The 27629-nt window shown below is 40.7% G+C and overlaps 1 protein-coding gene across 5 annotated transcripts in view; it reads left to right on the forward strand.

Moving 5' to 3' along the window:
• Positions 1-27629, forward strand: part of LOC126202618 (putative FERM domain-containing protein FRMD8P1) — a 359262-nt gene that overhangs the window by 276800 nt on the left and 54833 nt on the right. For all 5 annotated transcript variants that reach the window (XM_049936880.1, XM_049936881.1, XM_049936883.1 and 2 more), the window contains 2 exons: positions 13337-13466; positions 13647-13805. In XM_049936880.1, the coding sequence (XP_049792837.1) occupies positions 13337-13466; positions 13647-13805 (289 nt within the window). The remainder of the gene's footprint in view (positions 1-13336; positions 13467-13646; positions 13806-27629) is intronic.

Here is a 27629-nt window from a genome sequence, read left to right on the forward strand (position 1 = left end):
CCGTCACATGTTGGCAGACGTTTTTCCTACACTGTCCAGTGTGATTTACAAATGACAACTCCACTGTGTTATGTACAGAATGTAGTCGGTGTTTCTATTACCCACTCAGTATGGATCCACCGAGACACTCGGCATTTCCAAATCCCGGCACACAGCACACTTTGTGCCAATCTGATGTTTGTTGCTTGCTCCCTCACAGTGCCGGCCGAAGTGACCGTGCGGTTAAAGGCGCTGCAGTCTGGAACCGCAAGACCGCTACGGTCGCAGGTTCGAATCCTGCCTCGGGCATGGATGTTTGTGATGTCCTTAGGTTAATTAGGTTTAACTAGTTCTAAGTTCTAGGGGACTAATGACCTCAGCAGTTGAGTCCCATAGTGCTCAGAGCCATTTGAACCATTCCCTCACAGTGTTGCAGTTTTAATCACCAGAACTGATAGAATAAAGATTTAGACAGTAAGAGAAAGACTAAAAGAGAAGACATTAGAAAAAGCAAGATTAAAATGCATGTTAAAAGAATGGGAATTGGCAGGTTACTGAGATGGGCACATGAAATCACAATAGTAGGCAAAAGACTGAGAGGAAAGTGAGAGACAGGTGGACCATTGGAGCGAAGGAATGTGTGACAAAGACAGGAGAAAACAGGAATGTAATGAAAAGAGAAACATGGTGGGAAGGGAGAGATAGATGGAGGCAAGACAGACCCGCCCCCCCATGGTCTGCAAACTGTATAGCATGATGATGGTGATGTGATGAGCTGTTAAGCAATGCTATGTGGTGTACATGATCATGAAAACACAGCATTCCATTAATAGTGAAATAGTGAATGTATTTCATATGTTCTCTCTGTTGTTATACAGGATACACAAACATTATCTGAAAATGAAAATCAGTAGTAAATAAAGAATTACTTAATCATCGTCTCTTGTCAGTTTTTAAATGTAAGTGGCTTTCTTCTAATATGCTTGAACTGTGGGGCACCACCTGGAACAAAATGTTTTCTACGTGCCCCGATAATTCGACACGTGTCGCACTCCACCATATCCTCCACTGTTAACTGTTTTAGTCCAGAACTATGGCTCTATTCCTCTGTAGTACAACTCACATCATGATTTTAATTCTGTTTGTTCTCTTCCTCTGCTGCACATTTTATAATCCTACTCTGTCCCATTTCATGTTCTTTAACTCCTCTTCCAACTTGCGTAACCCAACTTTGGAACTTGAGGTTCTCAAATGTTTTTGTCTTAAAGTCTGTCTTTTAGGTACACCAAAAATGTGTGCACAGTGTTTAATTTATTTGAGAGTCATTAATATGATGCAGTGGAATGTGTGCTGCTCAGCTGACATTTCAGTGCTAGGAGCCGAAGTTGTCGAGTGCAGTGTGCTCGACAGCTAGCAGAGCCTTTCTGCCAACAGAGAATAATTGCTCGTGGTGGACGTCATGTAGCAGTGTCTGCCAATTACCGTACTAGTCTTATATTGAAATACGTACATTTTCGTAAATGGCGTAATTTAACTCACAACATAAATCTTAAAAATACATGTGGTGTAAATGAAACAGTATAAGGTACATAAACATCGTGTGCACGTTTGGTGCCTTGTGGCAGCAGTGGAGTTGTGAACAGGGATTCAGAATGTTCCATTGTGTGCATGCCAGGTCATGGTGCTGCAACATACTTACACATTTGTAAGTAACAGATCAGCTGCCCACCCAAATGAGTGGCACAGTAAGCTGTGGTCGAGAGCAGAGTTAACCACCCCACGGTGGAACATGCTGCCGAGCAGAATGTGCTCAATTTCAGTGGCTGTGGCTGCTTCACAGCCTGTGGCATCTGGGTAATTCTGCCAGCACCAGCTTTTCTGAAGCTGACCTTACAACACAGCCTTCATTACTGTAATCCTCCTGGCCTCAGTCTCTGCTAACACCTTAACTTTCACTGAGCAGCAACCTGCTCCCAGACACTAATGTAACTTGCAATAAATTTTGATTTTTCTTTTCATCACATTGTGGAAACATGATATCTGAAAATTATTTAACCCTTTCCAGCCCAGTGGGTCCATTTGGATCCGTTACAGGTTTTAGATATTTCTGCAGTATCCATGGAAGCCCACTGGTTTCACGTGGTGCCACTGCATTCTAGTGTGTGAATTAGATCACTATATGCCAGAGCCAATGGGATAATGAGTATTGGGTCCAGGGACACATAGAAAAAAGTTGCACTAATTCATAAAAATTTTGAAATCATGTTTAACATATTGCTAGAAGAATTTACAAGTCAAAAATAATATTTAAATTTTTTTAATGTGACATACAATTTGAGCTGCAAAGGGTTAACAATGAAAACTCTGGGGGTGTTTACACACACACACACACACACACACACACACAGTCACAGTCATTTCCAGGCAGTGTGATGTCTCTTACATATAGACAAACTGCGAGTGTGGAGATCTCCAGGAAGGCAGGAAAGAGATACACCTAGAGAGGAAGGGAGTTCAGAAAATTCCAAAGGTCATACAGGAAAGACGGTTGGCACAAAATACTTGTGTAGACAATGAAGCATTGCCACTGCAAAATATCTGTGTAATGCTTTGTGGACAATTTGTGTATCGTTCTAATCACTAATATTCTTCAAAATATAAGAAACAGAAAATTACATCTTGTCAAAGAATTTTGACATTTTGAATAAATACTGCATGTGGCATATACTAATGGGAATATAGAAAGAAGGAAAAATTGTAGTACTGTATATGCGTTAGAGTGTGCTGCCAAGCTAAATGGATATGTCCCACCTTGCAACCTTTCGACCCTTTACATATATAAGTATAATGTATTATGGATATATGGTCCATGAACCATGGACCTTGCCGTTGGTGGGGAGGCTTGCGTGCCTCAACGATACAGATAGCCGTACCGTAGGTGCAACCACAACGGAGGGGTATCAGTTGAGAGGCCAGACAAACGTGTGGTTCCTAAAGAGGGGCAGCAGCCTTTTCAGTAGTTGCAGGGGCAACAGTCTGGATGATTGACTGATCTGGCCTTATAACACTAACCAAAACGGCCTTGCTGTTGTGGTACTGCGAATGGCTGAAAGCAAGGGGAAACTACAGCCGTAATTTTTCTCGAGGGCATGCAGCTTTACTGTATGGTTAAATGATGATGGCGTCCTATTGGGTAAAATATTCCGGAGGTAAAATAGTCCCCCATTCGGATCTCCGGGCGGGGACTACTCAAGAGGACGTTGTTATCAGGAGAAAGAAAACTGGCGTTCTACGGATCGGGGCGTGGAATGTCAGATCCCTTAATCGGGCAGGTAGGTTAGAAAATTTAAAAAGGGAAATGGATAGGTTAAAGTTAGATGTAGTGGGAATTAGTGAAGTTCGGTGGCAGGAGGAACAAGACTTCTGGTCAGGTGAATACAGGGTTATAAATACAAAATCAAATAGGGGTACTGCAGGAGTAGGCTTAATAATGAATAAAAAAATAGGAGAGTGGGTAAGGTACTACAAACAGCATAGTGAACGTATTATAGTGGCTAAGATAGACACAAAGCCCATGCCTACTACAGTAGTACAAGTTTATATGCCAACTAGCTCTGCAGATGACGAAGAAATTGAAGAAATGTATGATGAGATAAAAGAAATTATTCAGGTAGTGAAGGGAGATGAAAATTTAATAGTCATTGGTGACTGGAATTCGACAGTAGGAAAAGGGAGTGAAGGAAAAATTTCCAGGGGCAGATGTGGACTCTGACCACAATCTATTGGTTATGAACTGTAGATTAAAACTGAAGGAATTGCAAAAAGGTGGGAATTTAAGGAGATGGGACCTGGATAAACTGAAAGAACCAGAGATTGTACAGAGTTTCAGGGACATCATAAGGGAACAATTGACAGGCATGGGGGAAAGAAATACAGTAGAAGACGAATGGGTAGCTTTGAGGGATGAAGTAGTGAAGGCAGCAGAGGATCAAGTAGGTAAAAAGACTAGGGCTAGTAGAAATCGCTGGGTAACAGAAGAAATATTGAATTTAATTGATGAAAGGAGAAAATATAAAAAATGCAGTAAATGAAGCAGGCAAAAAGGAATACAAACGTCTCAAAAATGAGATCGACAGGAAGTGCAAAATGGTTAAGCAGGCATGGCTAGAGGACAAATGTAAGGATGTAGAGGCTTATCTCACTAGGGGTAAGATAGATACAGCCTACAGGAAAATTAAAGAGACCTCTGGAGAAAAGAGAGCCACTTGTATGAATATCAAGAGCTCGGATGGAAACCCAGTTCTAAGCAAAGAAGGGAAAGCAGAAAGGTGGAAGGTATATATAGAGGGTCTATACAAGGGTGATGTACTTGAGGACAATATTATGGAAATGGAAGAGGATGTAGATGAGGATGTAATGGGAGGTACGATACTGCGAGAGGTGTTTGACAGAGCACTGAAAGATTTAAGTCGAAACAAGGCCCCGGGAGTAGACAACATTCCATTAGAACTACTGACAGCCTTGGAGAGCCAGTCCTGACAAAACACTACCATCTGGTGAGCAAGATGTATGAGACAGGCGAAGTTCCCTCAGACTTCAAGAAGAATATAATAATTCCAATCCCAAAGAAAGCAGGTGTTGACAGATGTGAAAATTACTGAACTATCAGTTTAATAAGCCTCAGTTGCAAAATACTAATGCGAATTATTTACAGACAAATGGAAAAACTGGTAGAAGCCGACCTCGGGGAAGATCAGTTTGGATTCCGTAGAAATGTTGGAACACGTGAGGCAATACTGACCTTATGACTTATCTTAGAAGAAAGATTAAGGAAAGGCAAACCTACGTTTCTAGCATTTTAGACTTAGAGAAAGCTTTTGACAACGTTAACTGGAATACTCTCTTTCAAATTCTAAAGGTAGCAGGGGTAAAATACAGGGATCGAAAGGCTATTTACAATTTGTACAGGAACCAGATGGCAGTTATAAGTGTGTGGGCATGAAAGGGAAGCAGTGGTTGGGAAGGGAGTGAGACAGGGTTGTAGCCTGTCCCCGATGTTATTCAATCTGTATATCGAGCAAGCAGTAAAGGAAACAAAAGAAAAATTCGGAGTAGGTATTAAAATCCATGGAGAAGAAATAAAAACTTTGAGGTTCGCCGATGACACTGTAATTTTGTCAGAGACAGCAAAGGACTTGGAAGAGCAGTTGAACGGAATGGACATTGTCTTGAAAGGAGGATATAAGTTGAACATCAACAAAAGCAAAACGAGGATAATGGAATGTAGTGGAATTAAGTCGGGTGATGCTGAGGGAATTAGATTAGGAAATTAGACACTTAATGTAGTAAAGGAGTTCTGCTATTTGGGGAGCAAAATAACTGATGACGATCAAAGTAGAGAGGATATAAAATGTAGACTGGCAATGGCAAGGAAAGCGTTTCTGAAGAATAGAAATTTGTTAACATCGAGTATAGATTTAAGTGTCAGGAAGTCATTTTTTAAAGTAGCTGTATGGAGTGTAGCCATGTATGGATGTGAAACATGGACGATAAATAGTTTAGACAGGAAGAGAATAGAAGCTTTCGAAATGTGGTGCTACAGAAGAATGCTGAAGATAGATGGGTAGATCACATAACTAATGAGGAATAATTGAATAGGATTGGGGAGAAGAGAAGTTTGTGGCACAACTTGACTAGAAGAAGGGATCGGTTGGTAGGACATGTTCTGAGGCATCAAGGTGTGGGGCGGCGTGTAAGAATAGAAATATGATTGCAGTACAAAATGTTTGTTTGTTGAATCAGCTTCTGGCTATTAGAATATTGTTAAAGCTGTCTTTCGCCGTTCTCAACACTGGCTCTCTATTTACGTGTTAGCCCCCAGAAAGCGATTTAAAAAAACGAGAAGCTTGTAAAAAGAGTTCCTAGTGTCCACTTCACCTGAGAAGAATATTATAGCTGCTGCTTATAACTCTGAGGAATTAGGAGATTGTCCGGGATTTCCAATCAAAAACGATTTTCCAAAATAGTTGAGTATATTCTCAAATTCACATATGAAAAACACCAATATCCCTACAACCTAACTAATTTCAGTTGGTCATCTGCATTCTGTTCGCGTCTCAAGTTCTTAATCACTCTCTTTAATGCACTTTCTTCCTTTACTTCGTGCAATGCAAACATTCGAACTTCATTTAGGTCTGTTGCTGTAATTCCCGCGTCATCACATAGCTCCGCACTTCTAGATAACCCATCAGCTACCAGATTGTCTTTCCCTTGAATATATCTAACCTCAAGGTCAAACTGCTGGAGATATAATGACCATCTTACCAGATGAGAGTTCCTCAACTTACAGGTCTTTAAAAAGGTCAACGCCTTATGGTCACTGTAAACAATTATCTTGTGACCTAATAGATACTGTTCAAACTTTTGTACCCCAAATACAATTGCTAATGCTTCCAGTTCTGAGATGCCATAATTTCTCTCTGCTGCCTGTAAAGACCGACTTGCGAAAGCTATAGTCTTGTGTACTTCTCGTTCGTTCTCTATTTCTACTTGGAATATCTCCACAGCTATACCATAGCCACTAGCATCAACAGACATGCAGAATGGTTTTTCAAAATCAGGATGATGCAAAATTGGACTATTAATTAAAGATTGTTTAAGCACTTCGAACGCCTGTTGACATTCTGCTGTCCAAACCCAAGGGGTATTCTTTTTCAGCAGGAGGTGAAGACAGGGAGCATTAAAAGCCTGATCACTAACAAAACGCCTATAGAAGCCGAAAAGACCGAACATCGATCTCAACTGCTTCTTGTTTCTGGGAGCCTCAAATTTTTCAATGACTGCTAGCTTTCCTGGGTCAGGCAGAATACCTTTTCCACTTATCCTATATCCCAAGAAACCTATTTCCTCTTTAACGCACTCTGTCTTTTCAATCTTTAGTTTCATGCCACCTTTCTCAATAGCCTCTAACACTTCCTCTAATAAGGTATGTGTTCTTCCCAGGTAGGAGTTGCTATTAACAGATCATCTACGTAGACTGTTATTTTATTACTTAAAGCTGGTCCTAAAACATGGCACATCACACGTACGAAAGCACAAACAGAGATATTAAGTCCGAAAGGTACCACACAGTATTGGTAACAAACTCCTTCGTACAAGAAAGCTGTGTACTTCCTTGAACTTTCCGCCAGTGGCAAATTCCAATATCCACACGTGATGTCCATAGAAGTTAAGAATTTTACTCCCCGGAATTTTTGCAATAACTCGTCCATGTTCTGCGGTCTATCACTTTCCCTAACCACTATTTCGTTCAACCAACGAGCGTCCAAGACCAATCTGACACTCCCGTCTCTTTTTGGTACAACTACAAGAGGATTATTGTACTCACTAACCGCTTTTTCAATTACACCCCACTCCAGCATTCTCTGTATTTCCTTTCGAACTGCCTCCTTCCTAGCTACATGTATTTGGTATGGCTTCCTGAAAAACACTTGGCCGGGTTTCACCTTTAACTGACATTCATAACCTTTGACTATGCCAGGTCAATCTGAAAATACCTTGTGATGCCTTTTTAGAACCTGTCTCAGTTCTTCCTTCTGATTGGCTGAAATCTTATCGACTTCCTGCAATTTAGCTTCTATTTTGTCTAAAATAATTGCTTCTTCTTCTTCTTCTGTGTTCAGCTTACTGTTACTAAGATTAACATCCTCGTCCCAATACCTCCTATTTTTCAAAACTCGTATAGGCAGCTCCCAAGTTTCATCATCAGTTACTACATGTTTATCACTAAAAGGTACTGTAATTACTCCGGTTATTGGCAAGACCATTTTTAACTGGCTTCTTTCAAAGTCAACAACACTCTGATATTTTGACAAGAAATCTATGCCAATTAAAACCTCAATACTGAGATTGTTTACAATTAAACATGGATGATCAATTAAATTACCATTTATGTTAAAGGGCAGTAAAGCTTCTTGCTTTACCGTTTTTGACACCTTGCCAGTAGCACCAATTATTCTTAGTCCTGATACCCTCATTACTGTAAGTTTGTCTTTACCCGGTAATGCATCAAAGAAGGACTGAGATATTGCACTCACCTCACTTCCACTGTCTAAGAGACAACGTACATTGATACCCAACATATTCACTATTATTATAGGGTGGCTTATTCTAAGTTGTACAGGTGGTTCCTCAAATTCATCTATTAGTTCCTTTTGGATTTGTCTCCAACTAAAGTGATCAACATCTGTCTTCATTACATTTAGGTCACAATGTGTAGGGGTTTCCTGAATTACATTTTCAGCTGCCTTTTCCAGTCGGTCTATTAATTTTAAATCGAAACACCGCACAACTTCATTACATTTAGTTTGCTGAACATGACCCAAATTGCTGTAGTCTGAGCGATTCTGCGCCTCCAGACCGGGCATAACATTAGTTACAGCTAAACCACTTTCACCATTATCGTCGGTTTCCTTCTTAAGTGACAACTGGTCACAGCTACTGGGTTCATCGACCCTCAACAGCCTACCCTCTACATTCTCACTTCTCTCCTGTCCTAAATCTATTAGTACATTATCAACATCCTGCACAGGCACTTTAGATAAGAGCACATCATCTTCATCGTAAATATAAGCATGAATTTCTTCTGCTTCTTCACCTGTCAATTCAGTATTTTGTAGCTCCTCCCTATCATTACACTGCTGCGCCTTCTCTTTCTCTTCCCACTTAGAAAGCGTCTCTAACACGGTATCTATCAAATACTGTGAGTGATCTAATATTTCTGTTGTATCCTTAGGTGCTACCGACTCTTCATCCACATGTTCGGTTTGAGTATTCTGATCTGTCTTACCAATTCCCTTAACTACTGGCTTAGGAAAAGTAACCGCCTGGTGAGCGCCAGTGTCCTCATAGACGGGAATTAGTTTTCCTGCCTCGGCCTACTGCTGTTCCCTTTATTTTCATTATAGTTAACTGGCATAGCATTATTTTCCGTACTGTTGTTTACATGCATATTTCTGTTTGGAACAAAATTACTGTCGTTTGGACGCCATTGTTGGTTCTGATAATTATTTCCCCAATTCCTACCTCTCTTAGGATGGCGAACACCTACTGTTCTGATGTTTACATTGCCATTTTGCTCGTTCCTAAAATTACTACTATTGTTATTAGCGTTTCTGTTATTACGTGCTTGCTCCTCATTGGCAGCAACACGTTCTACACGTTCCAAATACTCAATGAAACGATCCAGATTGTCTCTAGGGGCTGATATAATTCTAGTTTGCCAATACCATGGCAGTTTGGCTTCAAGACCTAGTATAATCATTTCAGGCTTTAGCTTTTCCGCCAAATGTGACAAACGTGAGATCCATGACCTAGCAAACTCTTTAATTGATTCCTTGCCTGCATTGAAGCGTTTTCCACTCCAAAATTCTCTCAACACTTCATTTTGTTTATTGCTAGACCAATACTCATTAATAAAAGCTGTTTTAAACTCCGCTAATGTTTTACACTTTAACATAACATCAGCTGACCAACGCATGGCGTCACCTGCTAAATGGCTTCTAATAAATGAGATTTTCTCTCGTTCAGACCAAGTTGGTGGAATCACATCTTCAAAATCGTTCCAGAAATCTAGTGGGTGGATATTTTTATCTGGATCGAACCGCAAGAACTGCCGACACCCGATAAAAGCGGCGTTTGCAGCTACAACTTGTTGTATATTACCATTACCAGAAGTTACTGAAGCTACTTTACTCTCAATGTTAGCAATGTTAGTACTGATATTTTCTACTTTCATCTCAACACTATCTACTCTTTGTACAATATGAGTAGTATCAGTTTTGATTGCATCTATGTCAGCTTGACATATGTTTACTTTTATATTAACATCTTTAAATCTATCTGAGCACAGTTCAGATTCCGTCTCGATCTTTTCTGTTAACTTGTGCTCCAGCTTCGCATCTTCCATTTGCAAGTCTTTGCGAACCTCAGCAACTTCGGATTTAACTGTTTTATACATTTCAGAAAATTGTTGAGCAACCTTTTTCTTAATATCATCATGATTGTAATCAATTTTACAATTCACACTGTCTAGATCCTCTTTCAACTTATTGCAACCAGCCTTGAAGGTATCGTCCATTACCTCCAATCTTTTATTAAAATTAGTTTGACTGGTCACAATCCTGTTATTTACCTCAATTATATCAGATTTTAATTCAGCTGTCAGTCTAGCATTACTGGCTGACATTTCTGCATTACTGCTTTTGACCTGTTCACTTATTTCAGACTTTAATTCAGCATTACTGCTTTTGACCTGTTCACTTATTTCAGACTTTAATTCAGCATTACTACTTTTGACCTGTTCACTTATTTCAGACTTTAATTCAGCATTATTGGATTCTAATTTATTGTTCATTGCCTCAAACCGCATATTAAAATTTGTTTGACTGTCGGCTATTGCTTGTAATATAACATTTAGATCAACAGCCCCAGCATCTTTGGGTTGCTCACTAGCTGGCTTTTTATCACACTCAGGTGACGAAAAACTAGCTCCAATACCAGAATCATCAAAACTAAATGAAACTTCAGATTGATCAGTTATATCTAACTTCTCCTTCTTAAACTCTACCATCTCTGATGACTGTTTCATTTTTAATTCATCAGAGAAACTATCATCCAATAAATTTACAATTTCTACTTTCTTCTTTACTACAGGGGTCTCTATTATTGAATCATTGCCCCTTCCCACACTACTGTCAGGAGACAATACTTCATATTTCACTTTAACATTATTACTTTCATGCATATTTACACTTGAACCGTTGTCTGGATTTACAATTCCCTCAACAGACATAGGTTCTAATTTAAGTTTAAACTCGGTTTCTTTTGGCGTTTCCATCGCCGACAGGTTTTTAGTGCAGGTTAGTAAAATTTTTAACAGCTTTTCACTTAACTTAGTTCCTTCTGCACGACGTTGTCGGCGCGGCGTACCAGGATTACTGAGGCGACGTGGCACGTTGAACCGCAGACGGCACTCCGACGGCTGTTGTGTGTTGGCGTGGTCCGTAACTGCAGGCGCGATTCCGGCTGCTCCAGCGGACAACTGTGGTACGGCGAAACTGGCTTCTCGCAATGCCGGCAGCACCGCTAGACTCAGTGCCAGCTCCGTCAATCCAGATGCGTTGTTAATCAAATTGCGTCGTCCACATGCACACGTAACACTTTCACTGTCCTATTACTCAGCTGCGTGTCGCATTTCACTCGCGAATCTGAATAGTTAAAAATCACTTTCACTTAGTTGATTTCCCGGCCGATGCACCATATGTGGGGCGGCGAGTAAGAATGGAAATATGATTGCAGTACAAAATGTTTGTTTGTTGAATCAGCTTCTGGCTATTAGAATATTGTTAAAGCTGTCTTTCGCCGTTCTCAACACTGGCTCTCTATTTACGTGTTAGCCCCCAGAAAGCGATTTAAAAAAACGAGAAGCTTGTAAAAAGAGTTCCTAGTGTCCACTTCACCTGAGAAGAATATTATAGCTGCTGCTTATAACTCTGAGGAATTAGGAGATTGTCCGGGATTTCCAATCAAAAACGATTTTCCAAAATAGTTGAGTATATTCTCAAATTCACATATGAAAAACACCAATATCCCTACAACCTAACTAACAGAGCAGTTCAGAGTCTAATGCGCTGATGCAACTATAAATGTCCGAATTAAATGTTGAAATGAATGCTCGCCATAATTTGATGACAGTATTTCATCAAACGCCACGCTAATTATTTGGTAGAATGTCTGTCCCGCGACGGCACGTGAAAATACGACAATACGCAAACTGAAGCTAGAAAATGAAAATCACTTGAAATGATTTCATGGTTACGCACATCTCGAGTAACTGAATACGGCACCCGAGGCTGTTTGTAGCAGTGATACCGGTGCGGCGCGACTGCCGACACAGATGGCGTGTCATTCAGCGTCTGGAGAGAACTGGGGCCTTGCTTCCTCGCGCCGCGCTCTTTTATATAAAGCCGTGGTGCGGACGGCTGAGGGAACGCCTGATCAAATCGGCTGTCCTGACTAGCCGCTAGGCTAGTAACGCACCACTTCAAGTTACATAATAAATTATAGCTCCTCTTGCTGATGGCCGAATAAGCTCTTAATTTAACTGTGCATTCAGCACGCAGGTAAGTATTGATAATAAAATTTTGACATGGCTAAGTTAAATATTGTGGGCGAGAGAATTAATTTAATTGCACTGCACGCAGCATATGAGCTCTGAACTGTCCCTTTTGAGATCCGCTATCGCTATAATTTTATAGGTATTCAAAAGAAACTTCACACATCTTCCTAGTCATAGCGGACCTCCAACCTATTTAAATCTAAACATCCTAGCCTTAATTACTAGCCTACTTAATCTATCTTGCTTCCTTCAGTTTTGAGACGAAAACCACAAAATCATGAATTTCCATTAAAATCTTAATCTGTGAAATCCAAAGTACTGTTTTTATTAAATCATTACGAAAGATGAATCTAAATATAAATTTTGAAGTCTCTAGCTCTTTTCTGTTGCGCCAATGATTTTTACAGAAAAACGTCCAAATCTCGAAAACGACTAAAGTTATCGAACTGATATTTAACACACATTAATTTAGTCTTACTTCTGACATGCCAGACAAGTTTTAGGTTATTTGCTTGATTATTAAAGTATTGCGCAACATTTATGACGTCAGAGCTAGTTACAGCAGACTGGCTGGCACACAATGGAAACTGATGTGAATTTACTACAGCGTGAGTAGGCTGCTTCCCTACAAAGGGATCACCAATTTAGTATTGGAGGGCAGTGTGGAGGGTGAAAATCGTAGAGGGAGACCAAGAGATGAATACACTAAGCAGATTCAGAAGGATGTAGGTTGTGGTAGGTACTGGGAGATGAAGAAACGTGCACAGGATAGAGTAGCATGGAGAGCTGCATCAAACCAGTCTCAGGACTGAAGATCACAACAACAGGTGGAAAGACCTATTACTGATCAATTACATTACTGCAGACAGTGACAATCACAAATGTCTTCTTCTTTGAGGGGAACCACACCAAAAATCAAATGAGCAAAGGTGGAGTTAGGTTTACAAAGTGTGGTGGAAGTGCTACTGTTTGCACTTTTTCCCATTTGTGTGGTATGTAAGAGCATTTGGTTTCGATAAGTATGTATTTAGTTCTGTAATCTTTTAATGATTTTGCTTAGGCTGAATAAACAGATTCAGACTTTATAGGTCATCAATGTAAATATTTTATGTTACAGTTATTACTGTATATTTTTTTTTATTTCAGTAGTCACTATTCTGAATGACACCACTTTTTCAGAGGAGCATTCTTCCGTGGTCAGGTGGAGCAACCGGTACGAGGCCTGACTTCATTGATCACTCATCAAGATGTGTCTGTACTGGTTGCCATCAACACTCAAGGAGTGTACATCATAGATGATATTCAGTGTGTATGTTGCACCTTAATAATTCATTGAAATTTTTCTATACGAATTACTCTGACATTTTATATATCCTTTTTCAGTATCATCTGTAACTGAAAGAATCATTTACTAGTGAGGCATTAACTGCTAAATACTATATTTTAATACAATAGTTTAAATTTTATCAGTTGATTCTTTCTCTTGCAGACACTTTTGTTGGGTTTAAAATATGAGGAGATGTCATGGGATTTTGCAAAACCTTCACAAGAGGACAATCCAGACTGCCTTCCCTGCCTTTTTCTGCAGTTTATGGTGTTAGAAAATGGAACAAGGGTCTCAAAAATTCTACAGGTGTTTTCAAAGCAGGTACATAAAATTAACACTGAATAAACCAGAAAGTTGATATTGTTATTGTTTTTATAGCTGCCTGTGATAATTCAGAAATGGCAAGTAATACTAATGTGATGATGATGATGATGATGATGAAGTCCCATACTCCGAGGAGCGTAGGGGACGATGCGGGAGACCTGCACTGCTATACTAGGCAATGTCCTAGTGGAGGTGGTTTGCCATTGCCTTCCTCTGACCGTAATGGGGATGAATGATGATGATGATAATGATGAAGATGACACAACACCCACTCATATCAAGGCAGGAAAAATCCGTGACCCCGCCATGAATCGAACCCAGGACCTGGCACGTGGGAAGCAAGAACGCTACCGCAAGTCCACGAGCTGCGGACAGTGCTAATGTATAAGAGAGAATTACACTGTCCATTAAACTTGTCCATTGTACTTACTATCATCATGTAATGCTAATGCTTCAAAATTTTGCTTTTGTCACTAACAGGGATTTGTTCCTATATTGAATCAAAGTTTAGGTGTAAAATGCATTGCCATAACAATTACACCCAGTGTAGGTGGCAATTTTTGGCTCCCCTCTGACATGCGTGCGCACACACACACACACACACACACACACACACTCAGAGAGAGAGAGAGAGAGAGAGAGAGATGATCACTTTTCCAGTTTCCCATGTACATCTCCCAGACACAATTTGTAAACAACTAAAATGTAAAAATGTAATGTGCATCAGTTGAAAAGCTCATTACAAGATAGTACATTTGATTTTTGTCCCTGTTGTGGTATATGGTTGTATGAGACTAACAAACATATTCTCCTTTAAAAATCAGTACCAAGTCCTATAAAGCAAATATCCCATAAAGTGGCAGAAAGTTTTTTATGCAGATATCATAAAGCATAGACACCATATGTTATGCTTTGAGAGCACTAACAGTTTGCTGTTTGCACGTGTTATGGTATTGATACTGTACATATTTAACAAAAATCAACTACTGTGAAAAAAGCTGTTAACTTTCTAGCTATGCTATACTATACACTGCTATTCATGTGGCACTACATTCTTAACAGCTTTGTAACATACTGACAAATATTGGTGAATAACAGTCATACTACTGTACTGCACATAGGTGGATACTGTATCAGTGCACGTGTCAGAATTCGGGAGAGAGACACACAGAGCCACTCGGAACAAGGGTTGCCTGTCGAAGAGAAAACGACACTCACCGGTAGCTGAGATAAATGCCGCTGATTCACAGCAGATGGGACACGGCTGAAGCCCAGGTCAAAGTGATCTGAGCAACAAAGTACAAAGTGGAAACCTTCATTAAAATGGTGTCAACAGGCTGAGAACTGAGAGAGAAACAATCTAAATCGTGAGAGAGAGAAAGACCAAGAGCTGAGCGATGTTGTTATCAGATAGTCCACAGTACATTGATGACAGTAATTGACAATACTGGATGTGAGTACAGAACTGACTGCCTGTTTGCCTGGTGTCCATATTTATATCAACTGCAAGGAACACCATTTTATTACATAGCCACTGTTTATCTTTTGTTACTGCATAGTAGCTTAATATTTATGAGCGCTTGATTACAATGGTATTTTTAAAAGAATTTTTTTTCATATATTTATATATACAGAGTCCTGTTTCTAGTACATTATTAATTATCACAGACTTTTATAACAAACATTGTTATCTGTGCTGTAGCTAACTGAACCTTTCAGTTCCTGAATCTCAGTTTTCACTTAATTTGTAGAAAAGTGACTTGTGAAGTATAGTTTTAATTTTCTTTTGTATCAATAAGGGTTCTCAAGTTTTTGCTTTTTATTAGAAGGGAGCTTGTTGAATATCATCCCACCAGAGTACATAACTCTGTTCTGAGTGCTGGGCGAGGAGGAAAAGTCTAAGTCGACATTATTTTGTGCCTCCTATAGTGATTGTGTATATTGAAGGTCAACTGAGACAGATATTTACTATTAACAACAAAAACCATTAAAGAGTAATAGGGAAATGAGTGTAAGAATTCCAGGATCTTTAAAAAGGCTTCTGCCAGGATGTCTGTTTACTGAACAGTTACTACATTTACTTAATGTGCACTGCCCCAAAATGTAATTACATAAAACAACAAGGGGTGAAAATATGCAGACTAACCCAAGACAATTATCTTTAGCTCAACACAACTGGAGGTGCTTCTAAGGGCATAACACACTTGACTGAGCTTCTTAGTAAATATGTCCGTGTGTTGACTACTTTTCAACTTGTTATCCAGTTGGACCCTGAGGAGTGTTAGACACTGTACTTCGTTCAGTGTATGATCACTAATGTCTTTTGCAAGGTTGCATTTGTACCCTTGTTTAGGATTCTTGTGTCATCAGCAAACATTGCAATTTCTGAACTGCCATCTGCAGTCATTGTAAGATCATTTATGTAGTTTAAAAAGAAGAATACATCCAGTACCTAGCCCTGTACTGCTCCACATGTTATATTCCCCCATTCTGAGGTCACGTTCATGCCTGTGAGACAGTCTTTCATAGGTATAAGATACTATCTGTGTGAGAGGGACACCATTAGTCGCATAACAGTTTGGTTTTATAACTAGAACTTTGTGATTTGTGCAATAAAAGGCTTTGGCAAGCTTACAGAATATATCAAGAGGATATTTTTTCTTGTTTAGCTATCATAGACTACTTTTATAAGGTCTTGTATTGCTTTGGAGTTTCCCTTACAATAACCAAACTGAGAGGCGGTTGACAAGTTCTCCTCAGTACCTTGAGTCAGTATGCTACTGTATGCCATTTCTCAAACATTTTTAAATCACTACAGTTATATTTTGTTTGCGTATCTCCAGTTTTGTAGATGGAAGATTTTAGTCTGTCAGGAAATTTGCTCTGAGTCATTGACTGATTACAAAGCTTAAGGGTAATCCTATCGAGTCATCAAGATTTTAATATTTGTAGTCAGTAGAATTATTACTTTTTAGTGACCTCATGAATCCTGTACTCTATTAGAATATGTATTTTTGAAATTAATGTGTGTGATTTGCAGCCACTGTGAGGAAATATTCTCTGAATTTTCTGGCAAGTGATTTGAAATTGTCGCCATTTCTGACATAACTCTTTTCTGGTGGCTCAGTTTCATTTGGATGACTGTCCGGCCCCCGTAGCTGACTGGTCAGCGTGACAGACGGTCAATCCTAAGGTCCCGGGTTTGATTCCCGGCTGGGTCGGAGATTTTCTCTGCTCAGGGACTGGGTGTTGTGTTGTCCTAATCATAATCATTTCATCCCCATCGACGCGCATGTCACCGAAGTGGCGTCAACTCGAAAGACCTGCACCAGGCGAACGGTCTACCCGACGGGAGGCCCTAGCCACACGACATTTCATTTCATTTTTTTCATTTGGATGACTAATTTTTTTGTTTCTTGTTAGTGACATTTCAAATAGTTTTTGCCTTATTTGTGGAGTGTTTCATTTTTTGAGCAAAGTACATGAGTTTTGCTTCTTAATGATAGAGTAAAGGGTTCTACAGTACTGGTGGCAATGGAGTTACAGATGTTGGAGACCCAGAGCTCTGTCTCCCCAGCACAAAATTCTTTAGTCCTGGAGCTGCTCACCCTTTATCCTCGCTTCATTTTATCCCTTACTTGTTGTAGGGGAAAACAGGACTAAAAATGCTGTAGGAGTATGAAGAAAGAGTTAAATTTTCCTTTAACTTTGTATTTTTTTATAAATTTCTGCCAAGTGATCTTTCCATAATTTCTCATTGTTTATGATTCTGTGATACAATACTTTTCTTCTGTGATCTATACCTAACAGGTCCCTAAATTTTATTGTTAACTGTTAACCATAATGCTCAGCTAAACCATAGACTGTTGGTTTTACAGCTAAATGACTGGAAATTGTGGGGTCTAAAAACAAACTGTCAGTAGTCATTGCACTATGTTCCTCAGTCCTCGAAGGAAATTTTGCTGTCAAAAATAATCCAAAGCCAAACATCAACAACTCTAGATGCATTAGGTCAGTATTGTCTGGCATAAAATCAATGTTAAAGACACCACAAACAGTGATTTTACAGTTAACTGCCAGTGGTCTGTAAACTGTGAGTGCTACAAGCTTATGTGTTTCCTGATCCACTATTGTGGAACTGCATTCTGTAAAACATCTGTTAACCTGAAAGGTCTGGGATGTTATTCTACTTTTCTACTTTTCACATATAAAGCCACTCCCCATTTATTTTCATTGGTTCTAAAGCAGTAGGATTTTAGCTTGTATCCATCAAGGTGAATCTGCTCAGTTTCAGTGATTTCCATCTAATGATCTGATATATTCAGCAAGTCTGCTGAAATTCCACCTACCTTTTAATTTTCCCAAATGGATACGTGATTATTTTTTTTATTTATAAGGCTTCCGATGTTTTAATGCGAGGCACTGAATGCCTTTTCTTTAATATCTTAGCCAGGTCTGAGCTATAGTATTTTATTTTACTATTAGGTGTTTGAACTGTAACTATGTTTTTATCTTGCGGCTCTGTCTTTGAGATGAATGTACTGTAAAAAGTTCTAGTAAACGGTGTGGAAGTTGGTCAGAGTGAACACTTCTAGCAATTTGGTGAGCAGGTAGCCCATAACCAGAAGCATTCGGATGCAAATCGTACCCCGTACAGTATGACCGAGCGATCAACTACACGTCTGTCATTCCTAAGTGAACATCCATCTCCTCTGAGTGTTTTTCGACACTCTGCATTAACAAGGTCTACGTGTCACTTTGTCTAGGGCCCACCCTATTGCTCAGAGAGTGACACGATCTTCGAACTACTGTGATGAGTATTCTCAGCAATGCGTCTTATTTCATCCTCAGTCATATAGTTGTAATTACAGTCCAGACTGTTACCCCCCACTATGTCTACATATTATTCTTTTCGAACAGCCTTCTACAAAGACCGTAAATCACGGGTAATTCTCCGAGCCCTGTACTTGGCTTAAAAATACTGGCTATGTGGTATTCAGTTCCCAAAGAGCTCTTTGCCAGTTCTGATATTTCCCTATTATGACTACTACCCAGCAGCAAGACCTCTTTTGTCTTCTTAAAACTATTCTTCCTGCACTTCTGCCCTGTACTGTCAGACTGCTTCTGCATTCCTCGGGCTATCTGAATGGTTTTTTTCCTCAGTCTCCAATCTATTGAAGCCGTTGGAGGCAGTTGAACTGAAGTAATCAGACTTGCAAAATCTCTTGCATCTGTTCACTAATTTGGAAGGCTTGCTAGTGTGGGGCCCTGCCCATTCGTCTCGTATAGGGTGCCTAAAGGATGCTGCATTGTCGGAATGGTATACAACAAGCAAATAACATTTATAGTTTTTATTACAATAAAGAAGATTGATAAATACTTCACTCTGAATTTACAACAGTGTCGCAAGCAATGGGCGACATGCACACAGTCAATGTCTTCAGCTATAGACAATGTCCATGTAAGCAATTGATACGGATCACACGTCACTGCTGTAGTAGTGCTCTCTGCAAGGCCCGGGCTATTATTGTGTGAATACTGTCCACATACTGTCGAGCTGAGGCTGGCAGGAGTGGCGCTTATATTTCTTTTGGCCAGAGGGCGCCCCAGTTGTGGCGCAGTCCGTGTCAGTGGGCTATTGGCTGACGTCGTCTCACCGTCTTCTAAATGACGGGTAATTCTCCGAGCCCTGCACTTGGCTTAAAAATGCTCTTGCAATCTTATCTTCAATCTGGCGCTTGTGGTTATGCCAGAACATTCCTCTCCACAAAAGTGACAGACCGTCATCATCTAGGGAGTGCAATCGTGGTGGGAGAGACAGGAATGTGGGAGCAACGTCAGGCCAGGAGCTGTGGCTGCAGAGGATGTCAAGCTTCCGGCTCTACCGGCTCTAACCCACCCTCTGGCCTGCGCTCTCACAGAAACGTCCCCTGTAAAATGACCAAAAGGGTATGTGTCCACCTCCTGACGCCTTGAACCAGATGAAGATGGTGGCGACTGCTGCGGTGTGGCGGGTCCAGCTCCGTCGGTGGGACGAGAGGCGGCGGAGGAGTCGAAGGCTCCATTTCCGTGGGGTCTACCTGTGGTGTTGTGATGACACTCTCTGGTGGCTGCTGTGGCTATGCTGTCCTCTGGATCTGGGAATCTGGGGGAAGAGAGACTGAAAGATTATCGTGTATGTGACAGAGGGAAAGTCGATTTTGATGGCGGCGCTGCAAGCCATCTGGACCTGGAAGAAGATACTTGCAAGCGTCAAGTTGACGGACGATCTTTCCTCGCGCCCACCATCTGCTGCCACTAAAAACCCTGCAAAAGACAATATCGTGTGAGCGACACTTGCGGCCTTCCTTTGGCACTGGACGATGAGGATGTTGGAGCAGTGTCCAATGGCAGCGTCCGTGAAACAGTTCTGCCGGTGGTGGTTCATCTCGTGGGTGCGAACCATATCAGGTGAGAAGCAGTTACAATGCTTCATCCCTGGTGTGTGCGGAGCAAAGTTTGGCCATCTGCTGCTTGAAGGTTCTGACAAAAATTCCACTTCGCCGTTTGACTGCGGATGGAATGGTGCACTAGTTAGATGCTGTATGCCGTTTCATTCACAGAATGTTTCAAATTCGTTTGACCTGAACTGAGGGCCATTGTCTGACACTATGACTTCAGGTAAACCTTTGAGGCAAAAAATCAATGCAAACACCTGAATTGTGCTACGTGATGTTGTCGAGTTCATTGCCACAGCAAAAGGAAACTTGCTATATGAGTCAACCACAATCAACCAGTGAGTGTTCCAAAAAGGTCCCACAAAGTCTGTGTGCACACATTGCTATGGTGATTGCTACTTAGGCCAAACAAAGAATTTTTGTGGTGGAGCGGATTGATTTTCCATACACGCATGGCAGTGTGATGTTATCTGTTTTCTTTGAGTGTCCATACCCTGCCAAGTACGCGCTAACTGTTTTATACAAACAATCCTCCAGTGTCTTTGGTGAAGTAACTGCAACACTTCTTTCTTCAAAGCTTTAGGGATCAACACACGTGACTGTCCATTGTCATTTTGAACAAGAATTACACCTTTCCGTACTGCGAGGCTATGATGACGTGCAAAGTATCGGCACACGAAGGAGTTCTTTATGCTATTCAATGAGTGAGGCCAAGATGTGCGAATGTATGTGAGCAAAACATTAAAATTGTATCAGCTTCCATGGTCTGTGCAATTTTCCTATAGTTCAGTGGAAAAGACTGAAGCAATTTAGAATCCTGAGTATCGATGCGACAACAAGATACAGCAGAAGTGTCAGAGTCTGTATCAGGGCCAATCGGAAGATGTAGAAGTGTATCCACATTACCTTGTTGAGCTGTCAAATGATACACAACCTCGTACTGGTATTGGGACAACAAAGCCCATCTTTGCAATTTTTGGGTAGTTCATACAGGAACCAGTTTCTTCAGATGAAACAAGGACAGCGAAGGCTTGTGATCCATTAGTAAGCAGAATTTTCTGCCATACAAATAGTGGTGAAATTTGCTGACACCATTCACAAGAACCAAAGCCTCTTTTTCAATTTGTGAATAGTTACTCTGAACTTTGGACAACACTTTTGATGTGAAAGCAATAGGTCAGTCTGTATCACCATTTCTGTGCGAAAGCACTGCACCTATTCTGTAAGCGGAAGCGTCATCTTGCAGTACAACTGTTTTGTCAGGATCACTGATCATTAAGTTTCTGAAAAGCTACTTGGCACTCATCTGTCCAAACAAATGGGACATTCTTGTGACGCAAGCGATGCAAAGGAGCTGTGATTTGTACAGCATTCGGTATGAACTGAATATAATAGTTCATTTTCCTTAGGACTGACTGCAATTCTGTGACACTGAGAGGAACTGGAAAGTCTTGTATGACCAAGAAATGCGACTGAAGAGGATGTACACCTTGACTGTTTATGACATGACCAAGATACTGCAACTCAGGTTTAAATAACCACACTTGTCCAGTCTACTCTTTAGTCTTGCCTCTGATAACACATGAAACAAAGCATGCATATTTGCAATATGTTCTTCAGGTGTACGACCTGCTATGACAATATTGTCCAAACAGTTTGGGACTTGGCAGTCAGTTGTTCCAAATACCATTGGAAAATGGCAGGTGTGGAAGCACTGCCAAAAGGCAAATGCAAATATTTAAACTAGCCCAAATGAGTATTTACTACACACACTTTTTGAGATTGTTCATCGAGCAGTATTTGAGGATAATGTGTCACGCAAATCAGTTTTTGAAAAGTAGCATCCAGTGCCTAATTTGTCCATGAGATCCTCTGCGTGTGGAAATGGATAACTATCAATGACAGTTTGTGGGTTGATTGTAGACTTAAAGTTTAACACAGAGGTGAATGCGACCTGAAGGTTTGGGAAGCAAGACCAATGGTCTTACCCATTGACTAGGTGATATGGGTGCAATAACTCCGAAATCTTGCAATTCTGTAAGTTCAGCAGCGACTTTGTCCTGTAATGCAATGGGAACAGTTCTGGCCCAGCAAAATTTCAACTGAGCATTGTCTTTCAGAGTAATATGTGCAACAAAATTGTTAGCTGTGCCTAAACCTTCAGGAACGAGTTCCGGGAATTCTTTTAGCTAGCTAGCTACACTGTATTTTGCATTGAATGCAGACACTGACAACACATTGTGCTGAATGTAAAAGCCAAACAAATCAAAAAAATCAAGACCAAACATGTTCTCATAATTGCGTGATTGCACCACTGTAAAAGTCACTGTTCACATATGTGTGTGATACATAGCAGGCAATGTACACTTTCCAAGAACGGGAACGTCTTAACCATTATAAGCCATCAGTTGCATGCTAGTTTTAGACAGGCATGGGGAGCCTAACAGTTCGTATGTGTGACAATTGAGCAATGTGACAAAGGCACCTGTGTCCAACTGAAATTTCTCACATTTCCCACAAAGAAGTAAATGAACGAAAAGGTTGTTTGCCTGATGTATGATTGACAAAACTGCACGCTCACTAGTTACAAACTTGGAATATACAGCATTAATGACATGGGCCTTGTGACTAGAGTTTTGTGAGTGTGCCAAATTCTTATGTTTGTTCCATTGCAAACATACGGATTGCACATGTCCATTCCTACCACAAGCGTAACACTAAGCTTGTCGGGAAGGGCAGTCTTGGCATTTGTGCCGTGAATAACACCTAGGGCAAGACTTAATTCTGTTTGCCTGTGTAGCTGCCTGTTTAGCGAACAGCTTACGCCATGTTCATCATTGTTTACTTAGAGTGGCTAGTGTAAGCCACCATTGCGGAATGGGGTGACTGCAAGCAAGGGAGTCAACCTGACAAATAGCTGGCTGCTCAAATTTAACAGCTGACAGAGCACCTGAATCGTACTGATCGAGTATTTGTGCTACCTGCTAAAATGATGGATCGGACTGTTTGACATCAGGTACATTGACATCAGTTCTCTGAGTTTGACATCAGGTACATTGTACACAATTGAATCACGTAACATAACGCCTGAATAAAAAGCATCGCAAGCACATTTGAATTTGCATTTCCTTGTCATACCCTGCAAATCTGTTATCCACTTGTGATAAGTTTGTTCTGATCGTTTTTTGCAATTAAAGAATTGATACCTAGTTGCTACCACATTCATTTGTTGGCCATAATAGTTAGTTAATGACTGTACCACCCGTTCATAACTAAGTTCACTCGGAGTGGTATTAGGGGAAAGTTTTTGTAGGAGCACAAAACACTGCACTTCCTTCTGTTGATAATAGATATGGAAGATTCACAGTACCCGGTACATTGTGAGTTATAAGGTGGGTCTCAAACTGAGACAACCACTTGAGCCATTCCTCTTCTTGCTCACAAAACTGTCGAAAAGGTGGTGTAGCAGCTGTAATAGGCAGTGCTTGTTGCATTGGGTGCACAGCGTTGGCCAGTAGCTGCTGCACTGTGTTGAGTAACATGGAGATCTGTTGTGTCTGGAACTGAAACATCTGCATTAGTTACTTGGCATCTGAAACTTGTGGCCGCAGCCGGAGCAGGGGGCGGGACAGGTGGGGTGGGCATTTTGGAAGACACAAATGCAACAAACAGACAAGGCAAGCAATCTAAAGAAGGCAAAGAAAATTTCTGCAATGACCACCTGAAAATACTGATTAGCATAAATGACAAGAAACTGTCAAAGCTAATGAGTGCCCCTGCAGAGTAAAAACAAGAGAAAATTAAGGCGCCAGCACAATATAAATGATAGTTCCTTGGCCACCACGCACTGGGTTCGACTGATACTCGTCGCCAAATGTGGGGCCGTGCCCACTCATCTCGTAGAGGGTGCCTAAAGGATGCTGCGTTCTCGGAATGCTATACAACAATTCAAGTAAATAACATTAATAGTTTTTATTACACATAAGAAGATTGACAATGCTCAACTTTGAATTTACAACATCGTCACAAGTGATGGGCGACATACAAATAGTAAATGTCTTTAGCTATAGACAGTGTCCACGTAAGGAACTGATACAGATCATATGCCACTGCTACAGTAGTGGTCTCTCCTAGGCCCAGGCTAGTATTGTGCGAATACTGTCCACGTACTGTTTGGTCGAGGCTGGCAGGAGTGGCACTTATATTCTCTTTGGCTAGAGGGCGCTCCTGTGATCATGTGGTCCTTTGTCAACGGGCTATTGGCTGACGTCATCTTTGCTCTTGCGATCTTATCTTTGTTCTGGTGCTTGTGGTTATGCCAGAACAGCTGTAATCAAAATTTCTGGTCTAGACTTAATATTACCACTGCAGACTGCAGCACACAAAAGCGGCTCACTGCCGAAGCACTTCAAAGTGTAAATATAAGCTGCTCTTTTTCCAGTGTCACATTGCATTAGTGACAGTCAGTGCTTCTCTAGAAATCCCCGGTGTCATTCCTTGAGTGGACAGTATTAAAACACACTGCTTGAAAATATTGCGACATTCATCACACCGATTGCTATTTCCGATAATCCCGCACCATTTTGCACGCGTCTACATTGGCAGTCAAGGTATTTGATTAAAAACCTTTGTTCAAAGAAAGAGATTTTTAATATGGATTTTCTGAAAAGATGTTTAAAAACTAGAGTTATGTAGTGACATTTGTACCAAACATGGCCCTCATGATTAGAAGGAAAATTAGTGCTGAATTCATTTTAAAACTGATGAAAATAGCAAATAAGTTAATAATAACTACTCATTGATGAATATATTGTGAACTCACAGCAAGAAAAGCAAAATAGTTCTGCCCTCTAGGGAAAAATGTGGCAAAAGCAGTGCTTATATAAGGACAGGCAAAAAAGCTTGCTTCTTAAAAAAAGGATAGAGATGAGAGAGAGAGACAGAGAAGAATGTCAACTGTAAAGAAGGCACGTTACTTTCCACACAGAACAATTAAAATACACTTACACAAATCTTTCGGCCACAGCCTTCATTAGTAAAACACACACACACACACACACACACACACACACACACACATACACACAGGCAAGCACACCTCATGCACACATGACTGCAAACTCCAGCCCGGCCGTAGATGCTGTAGTTGGCAGTCATGTGTGCAGGATCACTTTCTGGCAGTCTTTTTGTTGTGCCTATCTGCAACTCACTAGCCCCCCTATGTGGCAAGTAGCAACTGTCCTTTTCATGTTGTGTTGTTGTGGTCTTCAGTCCTGAGACTGGTTTGATGCAGCTCTCCATGCTACTCTATCCTGTGCAAGCTTCTTCATCTCCCAGTACCTACTGCAACCTATATCCTTCTGAATCTGCTTAGTGTATCCATCTCTTGGTCTCCCCCTACGAATTTTACCCTCCACGATGCCCTCCAATACTAAATTGGTGATCCCTTGATGCCTCAGAACATGTCCTACCAACCGATCCCTTCTTCTGGTCAAGTTGTGCCACAAACTCCTCTTCTCCCCAATCCTATTCAGTACCTCCTCATTAGTTATGTGATCTACCCATCTAATCTTCAGCATTCTTCTGTAGCACCACATATCGAAAGCTTCTATTCTCTTCTTGTCCAAACTATTTACCATCCATGTTTCACTTCCATACATGGCTACACTCCATACAAATACTTTCAGAAACGACTTCCTGACACTTAAATCTATACTCGACGTTAACAAATTTCTCTTCTTCAGAAACGATTTCCTTGCCATTGCCAGTCTACATTTTATATCCTCTCTACTTCGACCATCATCAGTTATTTTGCTCCCCAAATAGCAAAACTCCTTTACTACTTTAAGTGTCTCATTTCCTAATCTAATACCCTCAACATCACCCGACTTAATTCGACTACATTCCATTATCCTCGTTTTGCTTTTGTTGATGTTCATCTTATATCCTCCCTTCAAGACACCATCCATTCCGTTCAACTGCTCTTCCAAGTCCTTTGCTGTCTCTGACAGAATTACAATGTCATCGGCGAACCTCAAAGTTTTTATTTCTTCTTCATGGATTTTAATACCTACTCCGAATTTTTCTTTTGTTTCCTTTACTGCTTGCTCAATATACAGATTGAATAACATCGGGGAGAGGCTACAACCCTGTCTTACTCCCTTCCCAACCACTGCTTCCCTTTCATGTCCCTCGACTCTTATAACTGCCATCTGGTTTCTGTACAAATTGTAAATAGCCTTTTGCTCCCTGTATTTTACCCCTGCCACCTTTAGAATTTGAAAGAGAGTATTCCAGTCAACATTGTCAAAAGCTTTATCCAAGTCTACAAATGCTAGAAACGTAGGTTTGCCTTTCCTTAATCTTTCTTCTAAGGTAAGTCGTAAGGTCAGTATTGCCTCACGTGTTCCAGTATTTCTACGGAATCCAAACTGATCTTCCCCGAGGCTGGCTTCTACTAGTTTTTCCATTCGTCTGTAAAGAATTCGTGTTAGTATTTTGCAGCTGTGGCTTATTAAACTGATTGTCCGGTAATTTTCACATCTGTCAACACCTGCTTTCTTTGGGATTGGAATTATTATATTCTTCTTGAAGTCTGAGGGTATTTCACCTGTCTCGTACATCTTGCTCACCAAATGGTAGAGTTTTGTCAGGACTGGCTCTCCCAAGGCCGTCAGTAGTTCCAATGGAATGTTGTCTACTCCGGGGGCCTTGTTTCGACTCAGGTCTTTCAGTGCTCTGTCAAACTCTTCACGCAGTATCGTATCTCCCATTTCATCTTCATCTACATCCTCTTCCATTTCCATAATATTGTCCTCAAGTACATCACCCTTGTATAGACCCTCTATATACTCCTTCCACCTTTCTGCTTTCCCTTCTTTGCTTAGAACTGGGTTTCCATCTGAGCTCTTGATGTTCATACAAGTGGTTCTCTTATCTCCAAAGGTCTCTTTAATTTTCCTGTACGCAGTATCTATCTTACCCCTAGTGAGAAAAGCGTCTACATCCTTACATTTGTCCTCTAGCCATCCCTGCTTAGCCATTTTGCACTTCCTGTCGATCTCATTTTTGAGACGTTTGTATTCCTTTTTGCCTGCTTCATTTACTGCATTTTTATATTTTCTCCTTTCATCAATTAAATTCAATATTTCTTCTGTTACCCAAGGATTTCTACTAGCCCTCGTCTTTTTACCTATTTGATTGCCTGCTGCCTTCACTACTTCATCCCTCAAAGCTACCCATTCGTCTTCTACTGTATTTCTTTCCCCCATTCCTGTCAATTGTTCCCTTATGCTCTACCTGAAACTCTGTACAACCTCTGGTTTAGTCAGCTTATCCAGGTCCCATCTCCTTAAATTCCCACCTTTTTGCAGTTTCTTCAGTT

The sequence above is a fragment of the Schistocerca nitens genome, chromosome 1 (assembly GCF_023898315.1).
Source record: "Schistocerca nitens isolate TAMUIC-IGC-003100 chromosome 1, iqSchNite1.1, whole genome shotgun sequence".
Taxonomy (NCBI): Eukaryota; Metazoa; Arthropoda; class Insecta; order Orthoptera; family Acrididae; genus Schistocerca; species Schistocerca nitens.